This window comes from Aotus nancymaae, unplaced genomic scaffold, assembly GCF_030222135.1.
Source record: "Aotus nancymaae isolate 86718 unplaced genomic scaffold, 86718_ANA_hifiasm-v0.15.2.pri h1tg000004l, whole genome shotgun sequence".
Lineage (NCBI taxonomy): Eukaryota > Metazoa > Chordata > Mammalia > Primates > Aotidae > Aotus > Aotus nancymaae.
This window is the reverse complement of record NW_026988415.1, coordinates 38,294,223-38,315,031: the sequence shown is the minus strand read 5'-3', so window position 1 is coordinate 38,315,031 and position 20,809 is coordinate 38,294,223. Positions and strand designations below refer to the sequence as shown.

Genomic DNA, 20,809 nt, shown 5'->3' with positions numbered 1-20,809 from the left:
CTTCAACTGTGAGCCTGTTAAATCAAACTAGTCATGTGCTTCCAAAATACAGTGGTAGGATAGGCATAGGATGGACACTCGCATTCCAAAAGGGAGCAGAAGAAAAGAAAGAAGGAGCAAAAGGTCCCAAGTAAGTTCAAAACCCCATGGAGCAAACAACATTAGATCTTAATGCTTGTTTCTTTGACTCTGCGTCCTGCCATCCAGACACACTAGGGTGGGAAATGAACCCTCAATGCTCCTTAGTGTTCCCACTCCCAACAGTTTGCTGGGGGAAGCCTGCATTACTCTCATGAGTTAAAGTCAGGTGCCTGCAGTTTTCCCAGGCTGGTGTTGTACACTGGTGGTTCTACAGTTGTTATCTCACTGAACCTGGGTCTGCTTGCCCAGTGCACAGCAAAGCCAAACACTGATACCCGGATTTGCAGCACGAGAAAGTAAGGCATTTATTGCAGGGTACCAAGCAAGGAAAACAGGCAAGTAATGCTTGAGACCTGAATTCCCTGATGGCTTACAGGCAAGGGTTTTTAAGGCAGGGCTGGAGGGATTTCCAAAGTGAGTTAAGGGCTGAGGAATTTCTAGAACTTCCTTATACATTTTCATGTTTCAGTCTGTCTGATCTCTATGTGACAGTGGTTGGCATTTTCCATCTGGTGGAGGTCCTGGCTTCTGAATACTCAAGGACATATGTCAATACATTCTCTTTAGTTTCTATAGGGGATGAAACATCTTGTGACTCTGACTTACTTGGGTGACTACTGTTTATGCTATTATTACCTTCCTGCTTAGCAAGTTATTCATTTACTTCTCTAATTGCTGATTGCAGTGCTACCTAGGTGCCTGGAATTTCCCTTGAAGGGACTCAAATCTTTCTTTATTTCCATCCCTTTAAGGCAGTCAGGGGGGTGGGGGACCCAGCAGGCCCCTAAGAGGGGTCCCTACTCTGTCTCACAGTTATGAGTCTCAGAGGCAGCCCTGACCCCACAACTCCACTAAGTATTGCCCTAATGGGTATTCTCTGTGGTGGTTCTGCCAGCCACTGTGGTATTTACACTGGTGCCAAGGCTGTTTGAGACATTCTTTGAATTCGGGGTTGAGGAAGCCGTGTCTCCACAGTCGTTGCACTTTGTGTGCCTGCAGAATTAGCTCCACGTGGACACTGCTAAGGCTCACTGCTTGCACCTTCCCTAGTGACAGCTTGAGCTGCTCCTGGGCCCACCTGAGCCACAGCTGGGGTGGCTGATGAGTGCTGTGCCAGAATATTGGGAGCAAAATCCTGAGGGTGTCCTGGACAGTGAGCAGCAAGGTCTCCCAGGCACCTTGTGCCTCTCTCTCAAAACAATTCTGCCCTCAAGGCCCTGGCATTCTAGGTCTGGAATGGACATAGCATCCTCCAAGATCTCTGAAATGCCTTTGGGGTCATTCTCCCATTGTCTTGATGAATATTATCTGGATTCCCTCTATCCATACTAATCGTATCAAACAGTAGCTTGGCAACACTCTTGGTTTTCTCTTCTAAACACACTTTTCTATTGTTTACAAGGTCAGGCTGAAAACTTTTAATTCTTTATGTTCTGCTTCCATTTCAATTAAAAATTTCATCTTTAAATTGTATCTGGGTATTCATATCTTACTGTAAACAATTACAAGAAGCCATGCAGCAGCCTCAACATTTTTCTGCTTAGAGATTTCTTTTGCCAGATGTCCTAGTTCATCACTCTTAAATTCTGCTTCCCACAAAACCCTCAGACATGGATAAAATTTGACCAAATTTTTTACCACTTTATACTAAGAATGTCCTTTCCTCTAGTTACCAGTAAGATAATCTTCATTTCTAGCCAAGACTTCATCAGAATGGCCTTTACTGCCCATATTTCTACCAATATTCAGTTCACAACAACTTAGATAATCTCTAAGACTGAGGTTTCCTCTACAGCTCTCTTCTTCTGAGCCCTCACCAGGATCATCCTTAATGTTTCCTTCATAGAAATATGACTTTTCCCAGTATTCACTTCAAAACTGTTCCAGCTTCTACCCATTACACAGTTTCAAAGCCACTTTCACATCTTTAGGTATTTGTTATAGCAACACTCTACTTCCCTGGTGCCACTTTCTGTCTCAGTCTGTTTTGTGCTGACATAACAGAATACCACAGACTGGGTAATTTGTAAAGAGCAGACATTTATTCTCTCACAGTTCTGGGGACTGAGAAGTCCAAGATCAAGGTGCCAGCAGGTTAGAGCCTGTACTCTCTGCCTCCAAGATGGCAACTTAAATGCTGCATCCTCTGGAAGGTAGAAACACTATGTCCTCATGTAGCAGAAAAGCAGGAGAGAGAACCCCTCCCACCAGCCCTTTTTTTATAGTAGCATTAATTCATTAAGTTTCCAATGCATGCTTTTTGGAGAAGACAAAAACATTTAAACCACAGCAATTGTTCATAGGAAAATCTCCATGAGGCTACAGAAGTACGTTTCTGGAGAAATTGGTAAAGTACCAGCAGCAAGTACCATAGGAGTGTTGAATAACCTGCTCAAGTGGATTCCTTTCAGACCTGTTTGTGCCCAGTCTTGTATATACCACTTCAATTTTATAGCAGAATACTGATGAATATATTCACTTTCTGATTCAGTTAATCAGTTAACACACCAAGTTTATAAGAGGAAATTCAAGTCCTATAGTTTCCTTATATATCATGCAAACACTAGAAAAGAAAGCTGACTCAGCTATATTTGGTGAGAACAGCAGAACCCTGAAACCAACACCTAATGAGAATATAACAATAAAGGAAAATTTCAGGCTAATATCTGTCACGAGCATAGATGCAAAAATCCTGAACAAAATATTAACTACATGCATCCAGTAATATATAAAACAAATGATGACTAAGTGAGATTTATACCAGTAATGGAACCTTGGTTTAACATTTGAAAGTCAACCAATGTATCTTATTATGTTAGCTGAATAAAGGATGAAGCCACTAATAGATGCAGAAATGGCACAGGATAAAATTCAACGTCTGTTTTGATTTTTTTAAAAAGCATACCAAACTAGGAATAGAAAGGAAATGTTCTAATCCATTGATTTTACAAACCAGACATCATATTTTATGGTGAAATATTGAACTTTTTCCCCTAAGATGAGAATCAAAACAAAAGTGACCACTATTTGCATTTCTCGAAATGATACTGGAAACCCTAATTATTTCGATGTCAAGAAAATTAATTTTAAGATATAAAGATTGTAAAGAAAGAAGTAAACTCTATTTTGGATAACATGATTATTTATATAACATATCAAAAAGAATCTACAAATTATTATAAATATTTAAATAGGTTGATGGGCACGTTGGCTAACACCTACAATCCCAATACTTTGAGAGGCCAAGGCAGGAGGTGCACTTGAGGTCAGGAACTTGAGATCAGTCTGGGAAATATATTGAGACGTTCATCTCTACAAAAAATTTAAAAATAAAAAATATAGCCAGGCATTGTGGTGCACATTTGTAGTTTTGTAGTGCTAGTTACTCAAGAGGCTGAGGTGGGAGGATCACTTGAGCCCAGAAGTTCAAGGCTGCAGTGAGCTACGATCGTGCCACTGCACTCCAGCCTGTGACAAAACAAGACCCTGTCTCAAGAAAAAAAAATACAACAAAATATTAAAGTAAATTTAACAAAGTCTCTGGATAAAGCTTAACATATAAGAATGAATCATATGTCTAGCAGGTGAGATTCCTGAAAGTCTAACACTATGAGAATCCAAGGGAGAGGATCGCTTGAGCCCAGGAGTTCAAGATCAGCCTGGGCAACATAGGGAAATCCCCATCTCTACAAATACATATTCTTTAATTCAGCCAGGCATAATGGTGCAGGCCTGTGGTCCCACCTACTCAGGAGGCTGAAGTGGGAGGATTACTTGAGCCCAGAAGTATTGAGGCTGCAGTGAGCCATGATCGCACCACTGAACTCCAGCCTGGGTGACAGAATGAGACCCCAGCTAAAATAAATAAATAATGGCAAACAATGGGAAAATGTTTTAAAAGACAATATCATTTGCAATAGCATAAAAAAATGAGCTATCCAGGAATTAATTCAATAGCATAAAAAAATGAGCTATCCAGGAATTAATCTAATGAAAGATATTTAAGACCTCTCCTATGAAGCATTGCTGAAATAAATCAAAGATAAATAGATAAATGGAGAGATACATCATGTGCATTGATTTGGAAAGTGAATATTGTTAAGATTTCAATTCTCTGCAAATTAATCTAAGATTCAATGCAATCCAAATCAAAAGCCCAGAAGGGTTATCTTTGTGTAGAAATTGAAAAGTTACGCATAAAAGTTATATGGAAATACAAAAGATCTAAAATAGGCACAGACAAATTTTGGGGAAAAAAAGAACAAAGTTCTTTTTTTGGCAGATTACACACCCTTAAAGTTTTCAAGACCTATTATAAAATTCCAATATTTTTATGTGATAGTGATGCAAACACAGACAAATAAATCCATGGAACAGATTAAGAAGTCAAGTAATTTATAAACAATTACCTGAATTACAACAAAGCATCCATTGCAATTTAGTGAGGGAAAGAATGGCCTTTTCAGTAAATTGTTCTGGGTCACCAGAGCTATGCTTCATATTATACACAAAAATTTGTTTAAGATGGATTAAATATGATATGAAATATGAATTAATAAAGCATAAGAATATCTTAAGGACCTTCAGGCAAGGAATAGTTTCTTAATCAGGACACAGAAAACAGTAACCTTAAAAGGAGAAATTGACAAATAGTACTTGATAAAAATTAAAAGCTTCTGTTCATCAAAAGGCACCATTAAGATAGTAAAAAGACAAGCCACAGATTTAGAGAAGACATTCACTAGATGTACATATATAATATATACATGTATATATGTATATATTCACAATATATTCGCTATATATATACACACACATATATATCTGACAAAAGAATCATATCTAAAACATAGAAAAAATCCTACAAATCAATTTTTTTAAAACACAGGCTACCTATCTTCAAAAAACAGGTAAAAACAGACTACCTATCTTCTCAGAAAATGGGTAAAACACTCAAACAGACCTTTTACTATAGAGGACAAACAAATGGCCAATAGGCATATTACAAGGAGTTCAGCTTATTACCTATCAGTACATGCAAATCAAAACCACAGTCAGATACCAGTACACATCCATCAAAATAGTTAAAAATAAAAGGACCGACAATACCAAGTGTTGGTGAAAATGTGAAGTCACTGGGATTTTCATAGGTTCCTGGTGAAGGTGTCAATTGGAAATCCATGTGCCAGAATCTACTAAAGCAGATCATATGTGTACCCTATAATGCAGCAGTGCCACTCCCATGTATATACCCAAAAGAAATGAGTGGTCTTGTCCAGGTTTAAGGCACATACAAGAATATTCATAGCCTTGGGGGTATTTAAGATATCCCCCAAAGACAAGAGGATTGCTCAAGTCCAGGAATTTGAGACCATCCTGGCCAATATATCAAGGTTCTGTCTGTTAAAAAAAGTATTTAGCCAAGAATTGTGCCATGCACCTATAGTCCTAACTACCTGGGAGGCTGAGGGGGGAAGAATTGCTTGAGCCCAGGAGTCTGAGGTTGTCATAAACCATGATTGCACTGCTGCACTGGAGTGAGAGCCTGTTTCAAAAAGAAAAAAATGTTTTAAATCCCCAAACCAAAAGCAACACAAAGTTCAGTCAATGGGAGAATAGACAAACTGTGATACACTCATACACGTACTTCACAGCAATGAAAAAGAATGAACTACAAGGCAAAAACACGGATAAATCTCACATTATGTTGAGTTTAAGAAGCCAGATGTTTTTCAAAGTCTGTTGCACAATAAGGTGACCACAGTTAATAATGTATATTTCAAAATTGCTTAAAGAATTTTCTTTTTGAGATGGAGTCTCACTCTGTCACCCAGGCTGGAGTGCAGTGGCATGAGCTCAGCTAACTGCAACCTCTGTCTCCTGGGTTCAAGCAATTCTGCCTCAGCCTCCTTAATAGCTAGAATTACAGGCATGTGCCACCACACTTAGCATTTTTTTTTTTTTTTGTATTTTTAGTAGAGACAGGATTCCACTATGTTGGCCAGGCTGATCTTGAACTCCTTACTTCAAATGATCCACCCACCTAAGCCTCCCAAAGTGCTGGGGTACAGGCATGAGCCACCACACCCAGCCCCAAGAATAGATTTTTTTAAATTCTGTGCAAAAAAGTAAGTATGTGAGGTGATGCGTATGTTAATTAGCTTGATATAATCATTCCACAATGTATACATATTTCAAAACATCAAATTATATCTCAAAAATATATACAATTATTATTTGTCAAGTAAAAAGTAAAATTTAAGTTTAAAAAGAGGCCAGATATTAATGAATACATATTATATGATACCACTTATATGAAGTTCTATAACAGACAAAAGTTATATATAATCATAACACTCACTATAGTGGCTACCTTTGGGGAGTATTGACTGGGAGTGGACAGGAAGGAGCTTTCTGGGACACTAGAAATATTCTGTTTTGATGTAATTAGTGGTTATGTGAGAGTATACTTCTGTAAAATCAATCCAGAAGTACACTTAAACTTTATGAACATTACTTCATGCAAATTATACATCATGTTCTTAAAAAGACAGACTGTCAGTCCAAAAAAAATAAAATCCAGTTATATGCAATGTACAAAAGACACATCAACATAAGGATTCAAAAAGGTTGAAAGTAAAATGATGAGAAAATGTTATATCAGGCAAATATTTACTAAAAAAATTAGTAGATCTATTTTAATATCAGAAGAAAATATACTTAAAGGTAATAGAGAAAAACCGAGTTTTTCTCTATGATACATTAAGCCCCTAACCCCTAACATTTTCTGTCCTTTTTTTTTTTTCAGGGGAGAGTTACTTCTTGTTTTCTCTATTTTTTGTTTTGTTTTTACTGAGTTTACAGGAGAGGAAAGAAATTTGGGGCTAAATGGAAGGGAGAAGGTGAGAAAGCAACATAGGTTTAGTATGAAGAGGACTTCTCAGGTAGAGCCAAATAAGATAAAGAAACAGATTTTAGTTCATGTTGTTAAGTAAATATATGTCTCTGCCTGAACTTTTTCATTATGATATCCTGACAATCATAAATTACATTTTTCTAAGAAATTTGCAGACTGAGTAAGCCAGAGTCTTAGAGGGACTTCCCAAAACCTGAGAGCTTAACCAATACCAAAGCCTTATTATTCGCTTTGCTTCTGCAAATAATTACTTGAAGAAAAATAAGTTTCCAGCAGGGAGTTGAAAGAATTGTTCTCCTTTGAAGATAAGACTTATGAATATCCCATAGAGGAGGCAATTGGAAAGTAATGAGGTGAAAATAGATTATATTCTCACTTCTATGCCACAAGAAGAAAAAGTTTCCTTTATAAGAAATTAATTCACACCTTCACTTCCTCAAGAATGGATTCAGAATGGGGATAGAGACAAGCTAAAAGGAAGAGGAAATTTTATTTGGCAACTCAATTTTAACCACCTACGTTGTGTAAGTTTTTTTTCTCAGTGCCAGTGATTTGGGTGTTTAATATATTAAATATATATAGTTATCCCCAGGAACTTAAAATATAGTAGGAATTTAAGTATACGAATAATAAAAAACAGACTATAATGTCTTTTTAGAATAAAATTTTCTGTATATATTTAAGGTATACAGCATGATATTATGAGATACATATATAATAAATGGTTATCATAGTGAATCAAATGATCACATCTATCATTTCACATAGTTACCCATTTTTCCCATGTGGCAAGAGCAGCTATAAACTACTTGTTTAGAAAAATTTCTGAACATAATACACTATTATTAATTACAGCCCTCATGTTATACATTAGATATTTAGACTTCTTCATCCTACATATCTGCTACTTTGTGTACTTTGACCTACATCTACTCATTTCCTCTCCCTACCTGCTCCAACACCCCTGTAACCACTATTTTATTCTCTGTCTCCATATATATGACTTTTTTGTCAGATTTCACATATGTGAGATCATGCAATATTTTTCTTTGTGTCTAGCTTACTTAGTATAATGTCCTCTGGTTCATCCATGTTGTGGCAAATACAGGATTTCTTCCTTCTTCCACAATGGCTCAATGATATTCCATTGTGTGTGTGTGTGTGTGTGTGTGTGTGTGTGTATCACAGATTCTTTATCCATTCATCCATTGACAGACACTTGGGTTGTTTTTATATCTTGGATATTGTGAATAATGCTGCTATAATCCCAAAGGAAATGAATTCATCACCTCAAAAAGATATCTTCACTCTCATGTTCATTGCAGCATTATTTATAATAATTTATTTCAAAGAATGTGCAAAAGTACTATCTAGGTAGCACTACTGGAATGGCAGAGTACAGACCTCTATAAACCCACCACTCCATAAAAACAATGGAAACAATGACCAAAATGGTCAAAATAATCTTTTGCAGAACTCTAGAAATTAAGTAAATACCTGTGAGAATTTGAGGAGTATTTACTCAGAAACTCCTAATTATTTGTAAGGACACCAGGATTTGTAGTGTTATAACTTGACACACTCAGCTACTCACAGACCTCTCTTAACAACTCCACAATAGCAAATATGTAACCCACAAAATGAGACAAAATATTTGCACATCATATACCTGATCAGGGACTGGTAACTATCATGTGTGTGTGTATGTGTGTGTGTGTGTTTGTGTGTGTGTATATATAAATATATATATGTAATGCAAAGCTCAATAATAAAAAGCCAAATAACCCAATTTTAAAAGTAAACCAAAAATTCTAAATAGACATTTCTTCAAAGAAGATATACAAATGGACAATAAGTTCATGAAAAGATGCTCAAGATCATTAGGTATCAGGGAAATGCAAATCAAAACCACAATACCCACTAAGATGATGGTAATAAAAAATATAGACAATAACAAGTGTTATTGAAGATGTCAAGAAATTGAAATCCTCATGCATTGCTGATGGAAATGTAAAATGTTGTAGCTACTGTAAAAAGCATGGTGACAGTCTCTTAAAATATTAAACATAAGTTACAATATGAACTAGCAATTCCACCCCTGGGTATCTAGGATATGCCAATACAAAAACTTGTACAGGAATGTTCCTAGAAACATTGTTTATAATAGCCAAAAAGTAGAAACTATCCAAATGTCCATCAATGGATGGATGAATAAATAAAATGTGTTATACTCATACCATGGGATGTTATTCTGCAATTTAAAAGAATGAAGTGTTGATACATGCTACGACATAGATGAATCTTGAAAATATTCTGCTAAGTGAAAGAAGCCAGACTACAAAGGACCGTATAATGTAGGATTACATTTATATGAAAAGTCCAGAATAGGCAAATACATAGTAGATTGGTAGTTGCTAGGAGCTAGGGCGAAAAGGGAAGTGGGAATTGACTGCTAAAGGGGAAAGGGGTTTCTTTTTGAGGTGGTAAAAATGTCCTAAAGTTGTCCAGTGATGCTTGAATAACTGTAAATACACTAAAAACCACTGAATTGGTTTTTAAATGAGTGAAATGTATGATATGTTAATTGCATCTCAATGAAACGTTTTTAATAAGCACTATTTGATGTGAACAGTATGGTTGCCAATTCGAGACCTCAGAGGAAGTATTTGACTGACAGATCACTTCCTGGTTGTTCTAGATTACTTCTGCTCAAGTATTAAGCAAGGCAAAGATTCAGATGGGGAAGTTGGTAACTCCCAACAACTTTAATTCCATTAGGTTTACACTTGATCAGAAGATCTGACTGCATAGCACAGCCACATTTAATCCTACTTGACACAATTTATTGCTCCTACAGTCTGCTATCCCAGGGTCACCAGCCAACCCCTAAACTGTACAGATAGATGCCTCTCAATACCTCAAACGTTGTCTAATCTGTTCCCACCTCATACTCTCAAATAAGTGGCTGCCTAACTTCCCCTGCCATGGGTAGGAAAATAATGCTCCTCAAGCAGAAACTATATGACAGGCACTGACACATTTAATTCCTAAATCAATGCTGTGAAATATGTATTAATATCATTTCCACTTTGCAGATTAGGAGTCTGAGTCATGGAATGGTAATTTTGCCAAGGTCACAAAGCTAGCTAGTCAGTAGCATGATTAGGATTTGAGTCCAGACTGGTGCCAATAACAATGTGCTTAATCAAAATGTGATGCTGTGTTCCAAGAAAAGCCTTTTCACAGCCTTCCTAGTCATTCTTCCCAAGTTTTATACATTTGCAGTTATCTAGTGAGGAGCAACTCTGTGTCTTATTCACTTTGTTTCCATTTGTATCCCTCCCCCACCACCCAACATAGTTTTAAATTCACTGCTCTGACAACCAGAGCCCATCATTGTTTACCCCGTCTCCTACCTTTGTAGCACAATATAGCAATTCCCAGTTTGTAGCACAAAATTCCGTGCAAAACTTCTATGCAAAACTGAGCCCTCCCCCACCTCTAACTCAGCTGTCCCTTTCCAGTACTTCAACACTCCCATATTTTCCAGCACTGTTTCCCACACCAACAGCCACCCACATCGCCGTAAAAGAGATCAGACCAAGGTAGGTATTTAAAGATTATGAGAATTTGGAGGAAAATAGATAACAGAGTTATCAAAGTTTGTGTATAGAAGAGAGAAAGGGGGAAAAGGGGAGAAGTCAGGGTAGAGAGGGAGGGAGAGAGCCAAGAAGAGAGAAAAAAAGGAAGAGAGGAGGGGAGGGGGAGAGGGAGAGGGAGAAGGGTTGCTATAGGGAATGGTCAGAACTAAGCAAGTTACTTAGAATTCCTTTGTAACACAATAATGTTATGTTTATTATCTAGCACTCTCATTACACTGTGAGCTTCATAAGGATATGGATCATGTCTATTTTATTCACCACTCTATATACTTCCGGGAGAGACTGGGAGGGTGGAAAATTCTGTCCTGGCACATAGTAAATACTTGATAAATATTTATTGAATCAATTATGATGAGGAGGAGAGGGGAAACAAAAAAATAAAGATTCCAAGAATTCAGAGAATTCAAGATAGGTGACTGGGAGAATACAAAAGTTTGGAAATGCAAAGGAAATAATGAGTTTAAATCTTGGACGTACAAGTTTGAGAAGCCTATCGTGCACTCTGGTGTTCATCTTTAGCAAAATTCATATATGTAATTCGAGCTCAGATAAGCGGTGGGGGCTTGGGATAGGTTGTTGAGATTCATTAGCATACGGGTAGCCATTTAGATCACCCGGAAGAAAAATGCTTTAAACTAGGGGATGCTCCGGAAGTGACGGAGGTCAGATGTTAGCAGGACGAAGTAGACCGGCTGAGAAGAAGCGTCAGTGAGAGGTACGTTAAAGAAAAAAATGCCAGGTAGAGTAAGATTAAAAGTATGACAAGAGATCGAGACCATCCTGGCCAACACGGTGAAATCCCATCTCTACTAAAAATATAAAAATTTAGCCAGGCGTAGTGGCACGCGCCTGTGGTCCCAGCTACTCCGGAGGCTGAGGCGGAAGAATCTCTTGAACCCAGGAGGCGGAGGTTGCAGTGAGCCGAGATTGCGCCACTGCATTCCAGCCTGGTGACAGAGCAAGACTCCGCCTCAAAAAAAAAAAAAAAAAAAGTAGAAAATTCAGAAGCAACTGGTCTCAGGGAGACAAAGATACCACGAAAGAAGTGACTATTATCAGGAGAGGACACACACCAGCCGCTCAGGGTAAAACTACAACATTTAATTAATTCCCCATTTAAATCAGAAGTCGTTGGTGGATTTGGGATGAGCGTTTTTTAAGGAGCAAAGTCAGATTGCCGTGATAGTTATGTTGCTGGAGTTTGAATCTCAACTAGTTTGTGACCTTAGGGCAGCTTCACTCCGTCTTAGCTGTAAAACGGAGATGATAGAATAATAGCAGTTACCTCAGCATTATTATAAGTAATAAGTGAATATGTGTAAAACTGATTAGAAAAGCACCTTACATATAGTCAGCACTCCATATTTTAGTTATTGTTAGAATACTTTGCAGAATAAATAGCCCTTCAAAGGTGGTGAATGGCACTGTAGACTTAATTTCTGTTGGTGTCCGCAAGACATTTTAAAATGCCAGAATGGAGAAACTAGATAAGCTTTTCCTGTTGAATATGGCTAGGTTAAAAATCAAATAGTAATTTTAGACATGCTGCCAAAATGTAGTAATTCACATTTTGTGAGGATGGTCCTTTCAGAATGTTCCAGAATGCTAAATTGTTCACTAGTCATGCACGCCTTTTCCCCAAGCTCTGCCCCTTTATCCTATAGGCTATGGAATAGTAGGACTCCTCACATTTCTAATTGGTCTTCAGAGGGCTTTGGCTCCGCCTCCTGCGGCAAAAAAGTCCTTGTAACTGAACCCTTTCATTTTTGTTTGTCCCCAGGCATGTCATTAGAAAACTAGGGGACTTTCCTTTTGAGTATAATGTTTACAAAAACAAAGCAGTTTTTAAATTTTAAACTAAGTAAATAAGTATCAAAACAAGTAGATAAATAAGGCGGATGGGAGAGATCTGCAGGAACTGAAGGGAGGTGGAACTTAAGGTTGGAACATCGGTGTGCTTTTAACGACGGACCGAGCTACTTCCGGGAGAGAATGGGAGGGTGGAAAATTCTGTTCGTTTCTCGGGTTTCGCGCTCTTCCTAAGTATTGCTCATTCCGCAGCCGTGAGAGGTGGACACGTGAGGAAGTGGTGACGCCGCCACTGCCGGGACACGCTGCTACAAGCTCCCTGATGGCCACGCCTATGGTGAGTGCCTGCGCCGGGGCTAGGCGACTGGGCGCCGGGCTGCGGTGGCTGAGGAGAGGGGCTGCGGGGCGGTCTGGCGGCTGCTCACGTGGGTAGGTGACGAATCACGGAACAGCTCTCTGCACAGCGGGGCGGGCCCACGCTTTGCTGCCCGCCCCGCCGGACCCGCCCCCGCCTGGTTTGCAATTGCTTTCTGGTCCGGGAAAGGAACCTGAGCTAGGAAATAGCGAGACGCGGGGATGTTGGGGTTTGTTGTTTATGGTTTGCAGTCTGTTTCTCTTAATTATCTTCCATTCTAAAAATCACTTTAAGTCACCTGACAAAGAAACTGGCGATTCATTGTTCTTAATTTAGCAATAGACTGGACCCCGTAAATAATGAGGAAGAAGGTATTCCTTAATTCTCCGGCACGAACGCCAACAGCGTTGCTTTCTTTGGTTTCACAGTTCTTATGCAAACATCAGTGAACGTTTACGTAACGTGGGAAAGTTTCCTAACTGGAGCTGCCAGTTTTTCAAGTAGTTGAACTACTTTCGTGTGTGTGTGTGTGTGTGTGTGTTTTCCATTCAACAAGTTTGAAGTCTGGCCCTAACTTCTCACTTGAAAAGAGAAAATGCTTTCCCAGCATATTCAGTGGCAGTTTTTGCCACTCTCTCTCCTTCTCTAAAGTTCAGGTGGTGTCATTTTCATTGCCATGAATGTTTTGTTAAAATATTGTGTCTAAAGTACTTAGTTGCCAGGAAAACATTATAAATTTTTATGTGGAGAATGAAAAACAATCAGATTCATTGAGAATATTATGTCCTAAAGACATGAACTTAAAATTAGTGAAAATTTTTAAAATCGAAAACTTTAGCGCCCAGCCTTTAAAATGTCTGAATTTATATGAAAGAATGTGGACTGTATATAGAGCTACATAGTGGTTGAAATAAATCATCAGCTTCTGTCAGTGGTTTTGTGTTCGTGAGGGGCTGAAAAGGTTGGTAATATATACTTCTGGAATTTTTCTTGTAGGATTTTAAAACTTATGTAGATCAGGCATGTAGAGCTGCTGAGGAATTTGTCAGTATTTACTATGATACAATGGATAAAAGAAGACAGGTGAGTGTTATAGACTCTACTAATTTTTATAGACTCTACTACTCTTTATTAAATAACAGGTCTTGTCTGGAGCCAGCCTTTCATCTGACTTGCATAAGTGGTAACTGTGGACTTACTCTTTAAAAGCAAATTGCTCAGGGAAGGATTGGTCTGTCATTAGTGGGAATTTGTGCTCTGGAATCATATCCCAGGTTTACCTTTACCTAGTTCCTTGACCTGGAGCAAGTTGCTGTTTTCCCTTAACCTCGTTTTATTTTCAGATTGGTAAGTATGAATTAATTAAAATACTGCCTCAACATTAGGCCCAGCATATATTCACTTAAATATGTTACATTTTTTTAGTTCCATCAGTTAACAAATACGGTTAAGGTAGTATTAGTGCTAATGAAGGGGTCGGTCATTACAGGGAATGTTTCCTGATTTGCCCCTTTTATTTAATATATTTATAGATAATTTCTCATTGTGGCTCAAAAGTATAGGTTACACCTACAAAGAGTATCCACGTAGCTTGGATAATATTAAGTCCTCAACAGACCAAGATTTCATCAGGTTTTCATCAACTTATCCCTGCACCATATCTTTTAAGTAACTATTTCAGTATGTGGTCAAATGAATCTTACCTAGGTCCCTTACCAGCATAGAACGGTGCTTTGGAGAGCTACTTTTATCCTGCAGCTACAAAAGTTAATACCCTATCTCTGAAAAGCTATTTTTTAATAAAACACATTTATTAAATATGGGATTTTTAAAATTATACTTTAAGTTCTGGGATACATGTACAGAATGTGCAGGTTTGTTTTATAGGTATACACGTGCCATGGTAGTTTGCTGCATCCATCAACCCGTCATCTGCATTAGGTATTTCTCCTAATGCTATCCCTCCCCAGCCCCTCAGCCCCTGACAGGCCCTGGTGTATGATGTTTCCCTCCCTGTATTCATGTGTTCTCATTGTTCAACTCCCACTTATGAGTGAAAACATGTGGTGTTTGATTTTCTGTTCTTGTGTTAGTTTGCTGAGAATGATGGTTTCCAGCTTCATCCATGTAACTCCAAAGACATGGAGTTACTCATGCTTTTTTAATGGCTGCATAGTATTCCATGATGTATATGTGCCACATTTTCTTTATCCAGTCTATCATCAATGCACATTTGAGTTGATTCCAACTCTTTGCTATTGTGAATAGTGCTGCAGTAAGCATACATGTGCATGTGTCTTTATAGTAGAATGATTTATAATCCTTTGTTTATATACCCAGTAATGGCATTGCTGGGTCAAATGGTATTTCTGGCTCTACATCCTTGAGGAATAGCCACACTGTCTTCCACAATGGTTGAACTAATTTACACTCCCACCAACAGTGTAAAAGCGTTCATATTTCTCCACATCCTCTCCAGCATCAGTTGTTTCCTGACTTTTTAATGATTGCCATTCTAACTGGTGTGAGTGAGATGGTATCTCAATGTGGTTTTGATTTGCATTTCTGTAATGACCAGTGATGATGAGCTTTTTTTCAAGTGTTTGTTGGCCACATAAATGTCTTCTTTTGAGAAGTGTCTGTTCATATCCTTCATCCACTTTTCTATGGGATTGTTAGTTTTTTTCTTGTAAATTTGTTTCAGTTCTTTGTAGATTCTGGATATTAGCCCTTGGTCAGATGGATAGATTGCAAAAAGGTTCTCTCATTCTGTAGGTTGCCTGTTCACTCTGATGATAGTTTCTTTTGCTGTGCAGAAGCTCTTAAGTTTAGATCCCATTTGTCAATTTTGGCTTTTGTTGCAATTGCTTTTAGTGTTTTAGTCATGAAGTCTTTGCCCATGCCTGTGTCCTGAATGGTATTGCCTAGGTTTTCTTCTAGGGTCTTTATGGTTTTAGGTCTTATGTTTAAGTCTTTAATTCATCTCGAGTTAATGTTTGTATAAGGTATAAGGAAGGGGTCCAGTTTCAGTTTTCTGCATATGGCTAGCTCTTTTTTCCAACACCATTTAGTAAATAGGAAATCCTTTCCCCATTGCTTCTTTTTGTCAGGTTAAAACCTATTTTTTTAGCGCAAAAAATAAAAGACATTTCTTGTACAGATATTTGATGTCGGGGAAAGGGATGTGACAATGAATGTTTATTGTACCTTGTCTTGAATGTGTGTTGTACCTTACTGCTTTCAAAAAACAAAGTAGAAAAAAGACAACATAGTTCATTGCCAGCATCAAGATAGGTGTTGGCCTTTTTTTTTTCTTTTTTGAGATAGAGTCTCACTCTGTTGCCCAGGCTGGAGTGCAGTGGCACGATCTTGGCTCACTGCAAGCTCTGCCACCCAGGTTCAAGCGTTTCTTCTGTTTCAGCCTCCCGAGTAGCTGGAATTACAGGCACCTGCCACTGCACCCAGCTAATATTTGTAGTTTTAGTAGAGATGGGGTTTCACCATGTTGGCCAGGCTGGTCTTGAACCCCTGACCTTGTGATCCACCCACCTCAGCCTCCCAAAGTGCTGGGATTACAGGCATGAGCCACCACACCTGGCCAGCCTTTAAACCCAAGTTACGTTATAGAATTAAGCTAATAGTAGTGTGTCATGTGACCTCAGAGTTTTAAATGTTGAATTTCTGCCTCATTTGGGACTTAACTTATTTGACTTATCAAAGTCTCTCCTTTAGCAAATACTCATGATTCTTTTGAACTAAGTACACTAATAGAGAAGTGCTATAGCTGAGCATGGTATGACATGCCTGTAATTCCAGCTACTTGGGAGGCTGAGGCAAGAGGATTTCTTGACCCCAAGGGTTTTCAGACCAGCCTGAGCAACAGAGCGAGACCCTGTCTCAATTAAAAAAAAAAAAAAAAAAAAAAAAAACAGAGCAATATTCAAGAAAACACAGATACCTTCTCTAAAAATTGCAAGTAGTGAACTAATTCTAACACATGGAAACATTAAATGTTTCATATATATATGGCCACTAGCATTAAAGGGTACAGGTAAGGCCTGATTGAAAACTTTGTTAATTCTCATAATTACAAAAGGAAGACAAACTAAAACTGGCTTGGGGCTGCATGTGCTTGGAATTTGTGATCATTTCATTCATTTTAATACAGAAAGAAGAACTTAATTGGGTGCAAGGTTTTATTGTGTCTAAAGTGAAATATGAAAAAATATATTTAGTGCCTAGTTTATAAAGAGTAGGGTAATATTTATTTAAGGCCAAGATTATAAGTCAAACATTTTGTTCACATTAATTTCCAGTGGAGATGGAGCAAGGGGAGTGGAGATGAAAGTAGAACTACAAAAATGTTTATATACCATCTGTAATGTTTGAATCCATTTGTATAAAATGTTTACCTAGAACCAGAATTATTTCCCTTTTTAAAATTTATCATTCTTTTTAGGCACTAACCAGGCTGTATCTGGACAAGGCCACCTTAATATGGAATGGAAATATTGTTTCAGGGCTGGATGCCCTAAATAATTTTTTTGACATGTTGCCTTCTAGTGAGTTCCAGGTCAATATGTTAGATTGCCAACCAGTTCATGGTAAGATCATGATCTTTCAAGGTACTTCCTTTGTTTTTCTTTAGTAAGCACTAAGCTTTTACACAAAAAGCAGTGAGCAACTTTTAGTGGTAGAACTAGTTACTTACTTGAGCAATTTAAACATTATGAAAAATTTAACTGTCCAGTCAAACTTTTGGTCTTCCTTCAGATTCTTTCCAATAGTAGGTTTTGATGAATTGTGTGATTATGGCTTATTAAAAGTTGCATGAAAAGTTGAGATTAAATGTGATTTTTGTAAATGGAGAAAAAAGATCATCTAATTTCTTGAAATGGTTAGTTGCTTGCTGGGCCCTGAAATGTCTCCAGAGTAAAATTATACCATATCTCTGATTAATGTGTTTCAGTATCTTACAATCTATTAATATTTCACAGAAATTTACTCTGTTATGTGAAAGGATAACTTTTGACAAGACAGTTTGATTCCAGATAGATTGATACAGTTTAATATAACCTCTAGGTGGGTTTCTGAGTGCCTTAAATTGTAGTTTCGGGTGATTTTTTTTCCTTTATAATTCCTGAAAAGAACAATAGTTTAAGAAGCAAAACATGAATAAGCTCTGTTAGAAACCTGAAATATTATGAAATATTAATATATGTATGAAGCAAATGATCCTATGCTAGATATAAGCTCTTTATTTTGAAACTTTAGAGTACCCCAAATTTTTCTGGACTGAAAATTTTAATATATTTGAATGAGTATTTAGTTTTCTGGATATGGGTATGCATGCTTAAGATTATGCTCAAGGGACAGAAAGTTTATGAAAAAAAGTTTAAGCGTTAGACCATAAACCATGTATTTTAAGCCTGAACATCTGCTTATTTCAAGATAGAAACTGACCTGTTCTCTTTTTTTATGTGGATAAAGAGCAAGCAACTCAGTCCCAGACTACAATTCTTGTTGTGACCAGTGGAACCGTGAAGTTTGATGGAAACAAACAACATTACTTCAACCAGAACTTCCTGCTCACTGCACAGTCCACTCCCAACAATACTGTATGGAAGATTGCAAGTGATTGCTTCCGTTTTCAAGATTGGGCTAGTAGTTAAAGGGGCAAACCTCCATTCTCATTTGGTCCATTAGTTCCAGCAGCAGAAATTTATGTCAACTATTTTGATTGTAGAAGCAGTATAATATGTGCTGAAACCAAATTTCTTTAATATTTTTTATTCCTATCAGCACCTTTTCTACCAGATGCCAGTTTGGAACATTGCCCTTTAAGAGCTTTAAAGCTAGTTTTTTACATGCCTTATATACATTCCACTAATGACATTCTTACAGTAATATTAAACACATGATCTTGGCACTAACATACTCACTGTGAACCTAGCCTATTGAAAAAATTAAATCCTTTTATAATACTATCTATGGAATGTCAGCACAATGTAACTCTCTGGGAAGAAGTGGAGTTTTCTGATTATTAGGTTAATTTTGTAGTAAAACACATTGCCTGTTTTCAGTTAACACTGGAAATGCCATTTTAATATATGGCTTTTTCAGATCAGTTCAGTGAAAATAGTACAGATTTAGGTTTATATAACTACTCTGACATATTAGAAATGCATATAGAGATGTTCAGTAGTTCATTTTAAGCATTATTTTTTATTTTGGCATGTTTTCTTATGAAGTAAATCAGCTAGAGAAGTGCAGAATATTCTCAATTGATAATCTGAGTATTGGGTACATTTGGTGGCTTAAAAGCAAAGTTTCCTGAAAAGATTTTTCTTGGCAGCTCGAGGTCTATACATTTAGGTAATGAGTGGTAGTAGAACTAATAGCTTTAACAGAGGTATAGGTAGGGAATCAGAAATAGAAATCCAAGACTGAAGCCAAAAGTAAGGAGGTTAGCCAAATGGTAAACTGTGGGTACTTATTTTCTACCTCCTAAAAATGTAACTTATGTTTAGGATTTAAATCACTAAGTTAATAAGTATCCTTGCCAAATGGTCATGAGTGTCACTTTTCTTCTAAGATTAATATTTTTAGATCTTTTCACTTCATCTCATACTTATCACCAATGTATATCTCCATTTATTCAAGAACTTACGGGAGTAAAATAATAGCAATAAGCCTAACCTTTTAACAGGGTCTAACATGAGAGAGTTGGAGACAAAGCCATTGCTATCTTTTGGTGACACCCTTAATTTTTAAGTCTTCCATTTGAACTTTAGGCTCAAAGTTTCTTATGTATCACACATCCCCCAAATAAATGATTTTTTCCCAGTGTTTTGTACTGTGAACTGCATTATCTTTAGTTATTAAAAGATAGAATTATTTAATTTTGTGATTTGTTCTTCCATATGACATTGGGTAAATAGATCTGTTTTAAAATACGTTCCTGCTATGTGGCTAAATCATCGTCTTTTTAGAAAGAAAATAGAGAATAGCAGATCTTCATGATAATCCTCAAAAGAACAAAATGCTTAACTTTATCTCTCAGTTTCTAAAGGTAAAAAACCTAGATTCGGTTTTTGCTTAAACATTAAATGTCTTTTCCATTTTTTAATATTGGTAAGCTAGATATACCAGCTTTGTTTCTACATTGCAACAAAAAGCTGTTTCTTTTCACTTAATTGTAAAACCAGTAATTCATTTACTCTTGCCCAAAACTGTACACTGTATTTCTATTATACTAATAACATAGAATTATATAGGATAATTGTATGGAACTCAAATTTACACCATGCTTTCTTGTAGTGATTGAAACTTACACATTCTTTTCTACTCATAGTGAGCTTATTCTTAATTTAGATCGAAACCACAGCTTTAGCAGCACCAATCAGAATGCCCAAATGCTGCCCTTTCCCTTACGGAGAACGATGTCAAGTAAAAGCTGCACATAACTAGCAATAACTAAATTGAATGGTGTGCATTGTTCATGATTGTTGTGTGTTTTAAGATTTGTATGTAAATTGCTTTTTCCAAACTCTGTATAACTTTTAAATGGCTGGAACTACTCTTATAGGGACTAGACTGTATTTTTTGACATGTTCTTATTTTTGTAACTTGAAAAAATAAAATTTTGCCTTATGACAGGTGTTGTCAAGCTTGTTTTAAGGTCTTTCGATTTTTGTTCTTAGGTTTCAGAATGGGTACTTTTTTCTTTGCAATATAAGGTTTTCCAAATTTAGGAAAAAAAATTACAGTAATGTGTTAACAATGGTTGACAACTTGGATTTTTTTGTTTGTTTGTTCCTTCTGTAACCTGCCATATCTTTCTCCTTTTCCTGCCAAGTATTCACATTCCTGAGATCATCACTTGTTTGAGATACCTGTGAGGTTTTTGGTGAGAAGTTGGAAATC

At 37.1% G+C, this 20,809-nt stretch overlaps 1 protein-coding gene across 3 annotated transcripts; it reads left to right on the top strand.

Moving 5' to 3' along the window:
* The first annotated feature begins 12,686 nt into the window (after positions 1-12,686).
* On the top strand, positions 12,687-20,552 carry NXT2 (nuclear transport factor 2 like export factor 2). Of its 3 annotated transcripts, none has more exons than XM_012451713.3 (4): positions 12,687-12,865; positions 13,880-13,966; positions 17,343-17,487; positions 18,374-20,552. In XM_012451713.3, the coding sequence occupies exons 1-4, from the start codon at positions 12,851-12,853 to the stop codon at positions 18,553-18,555; spliced, it is 429 nt and encodes a 142-aa protein (XP_012307136.1). In that variant the 5' UTR covers positions 12,687-12,850; the 3' UTR covers positions 18,556-20,552. The 3 variants fall into 3 exon arrangements, with proteins under 3 accessions (XP_012307136.1, XP_012307138.1, XP_012307137.1); XM_012451715.2 differs by lacking the exon at positions 12,687-12,865 and adding an exon at positions 13,048-13,112; XM_012451714.2 differs by lacking the exon at positions 12,687-12,865 and adding an exon at positions 13,064-13,254.
* Positions 20,553-20,809: the final 257 nt, after the last annotated feature.

Bases quoted from the DNA above. Each gene is read 5' to 3' on its own strand.
- NXT2 (XM_012451713.3), top strand. The intron at 13,967-17,342 runs GTGAGTGTTATA...CATTCTTTTTAG, and splicing joins CAATGGATAAAAGAAGACAG to GCACTAACCAGGCTGTATCT. The intron at 17,488-18,373 runs GTAAGATCATGA...ATGTGGATAAAG, and splicing joins AGATTGCCAACCAGTTCATG to AGCAAGCAACTCAGTCCCAG.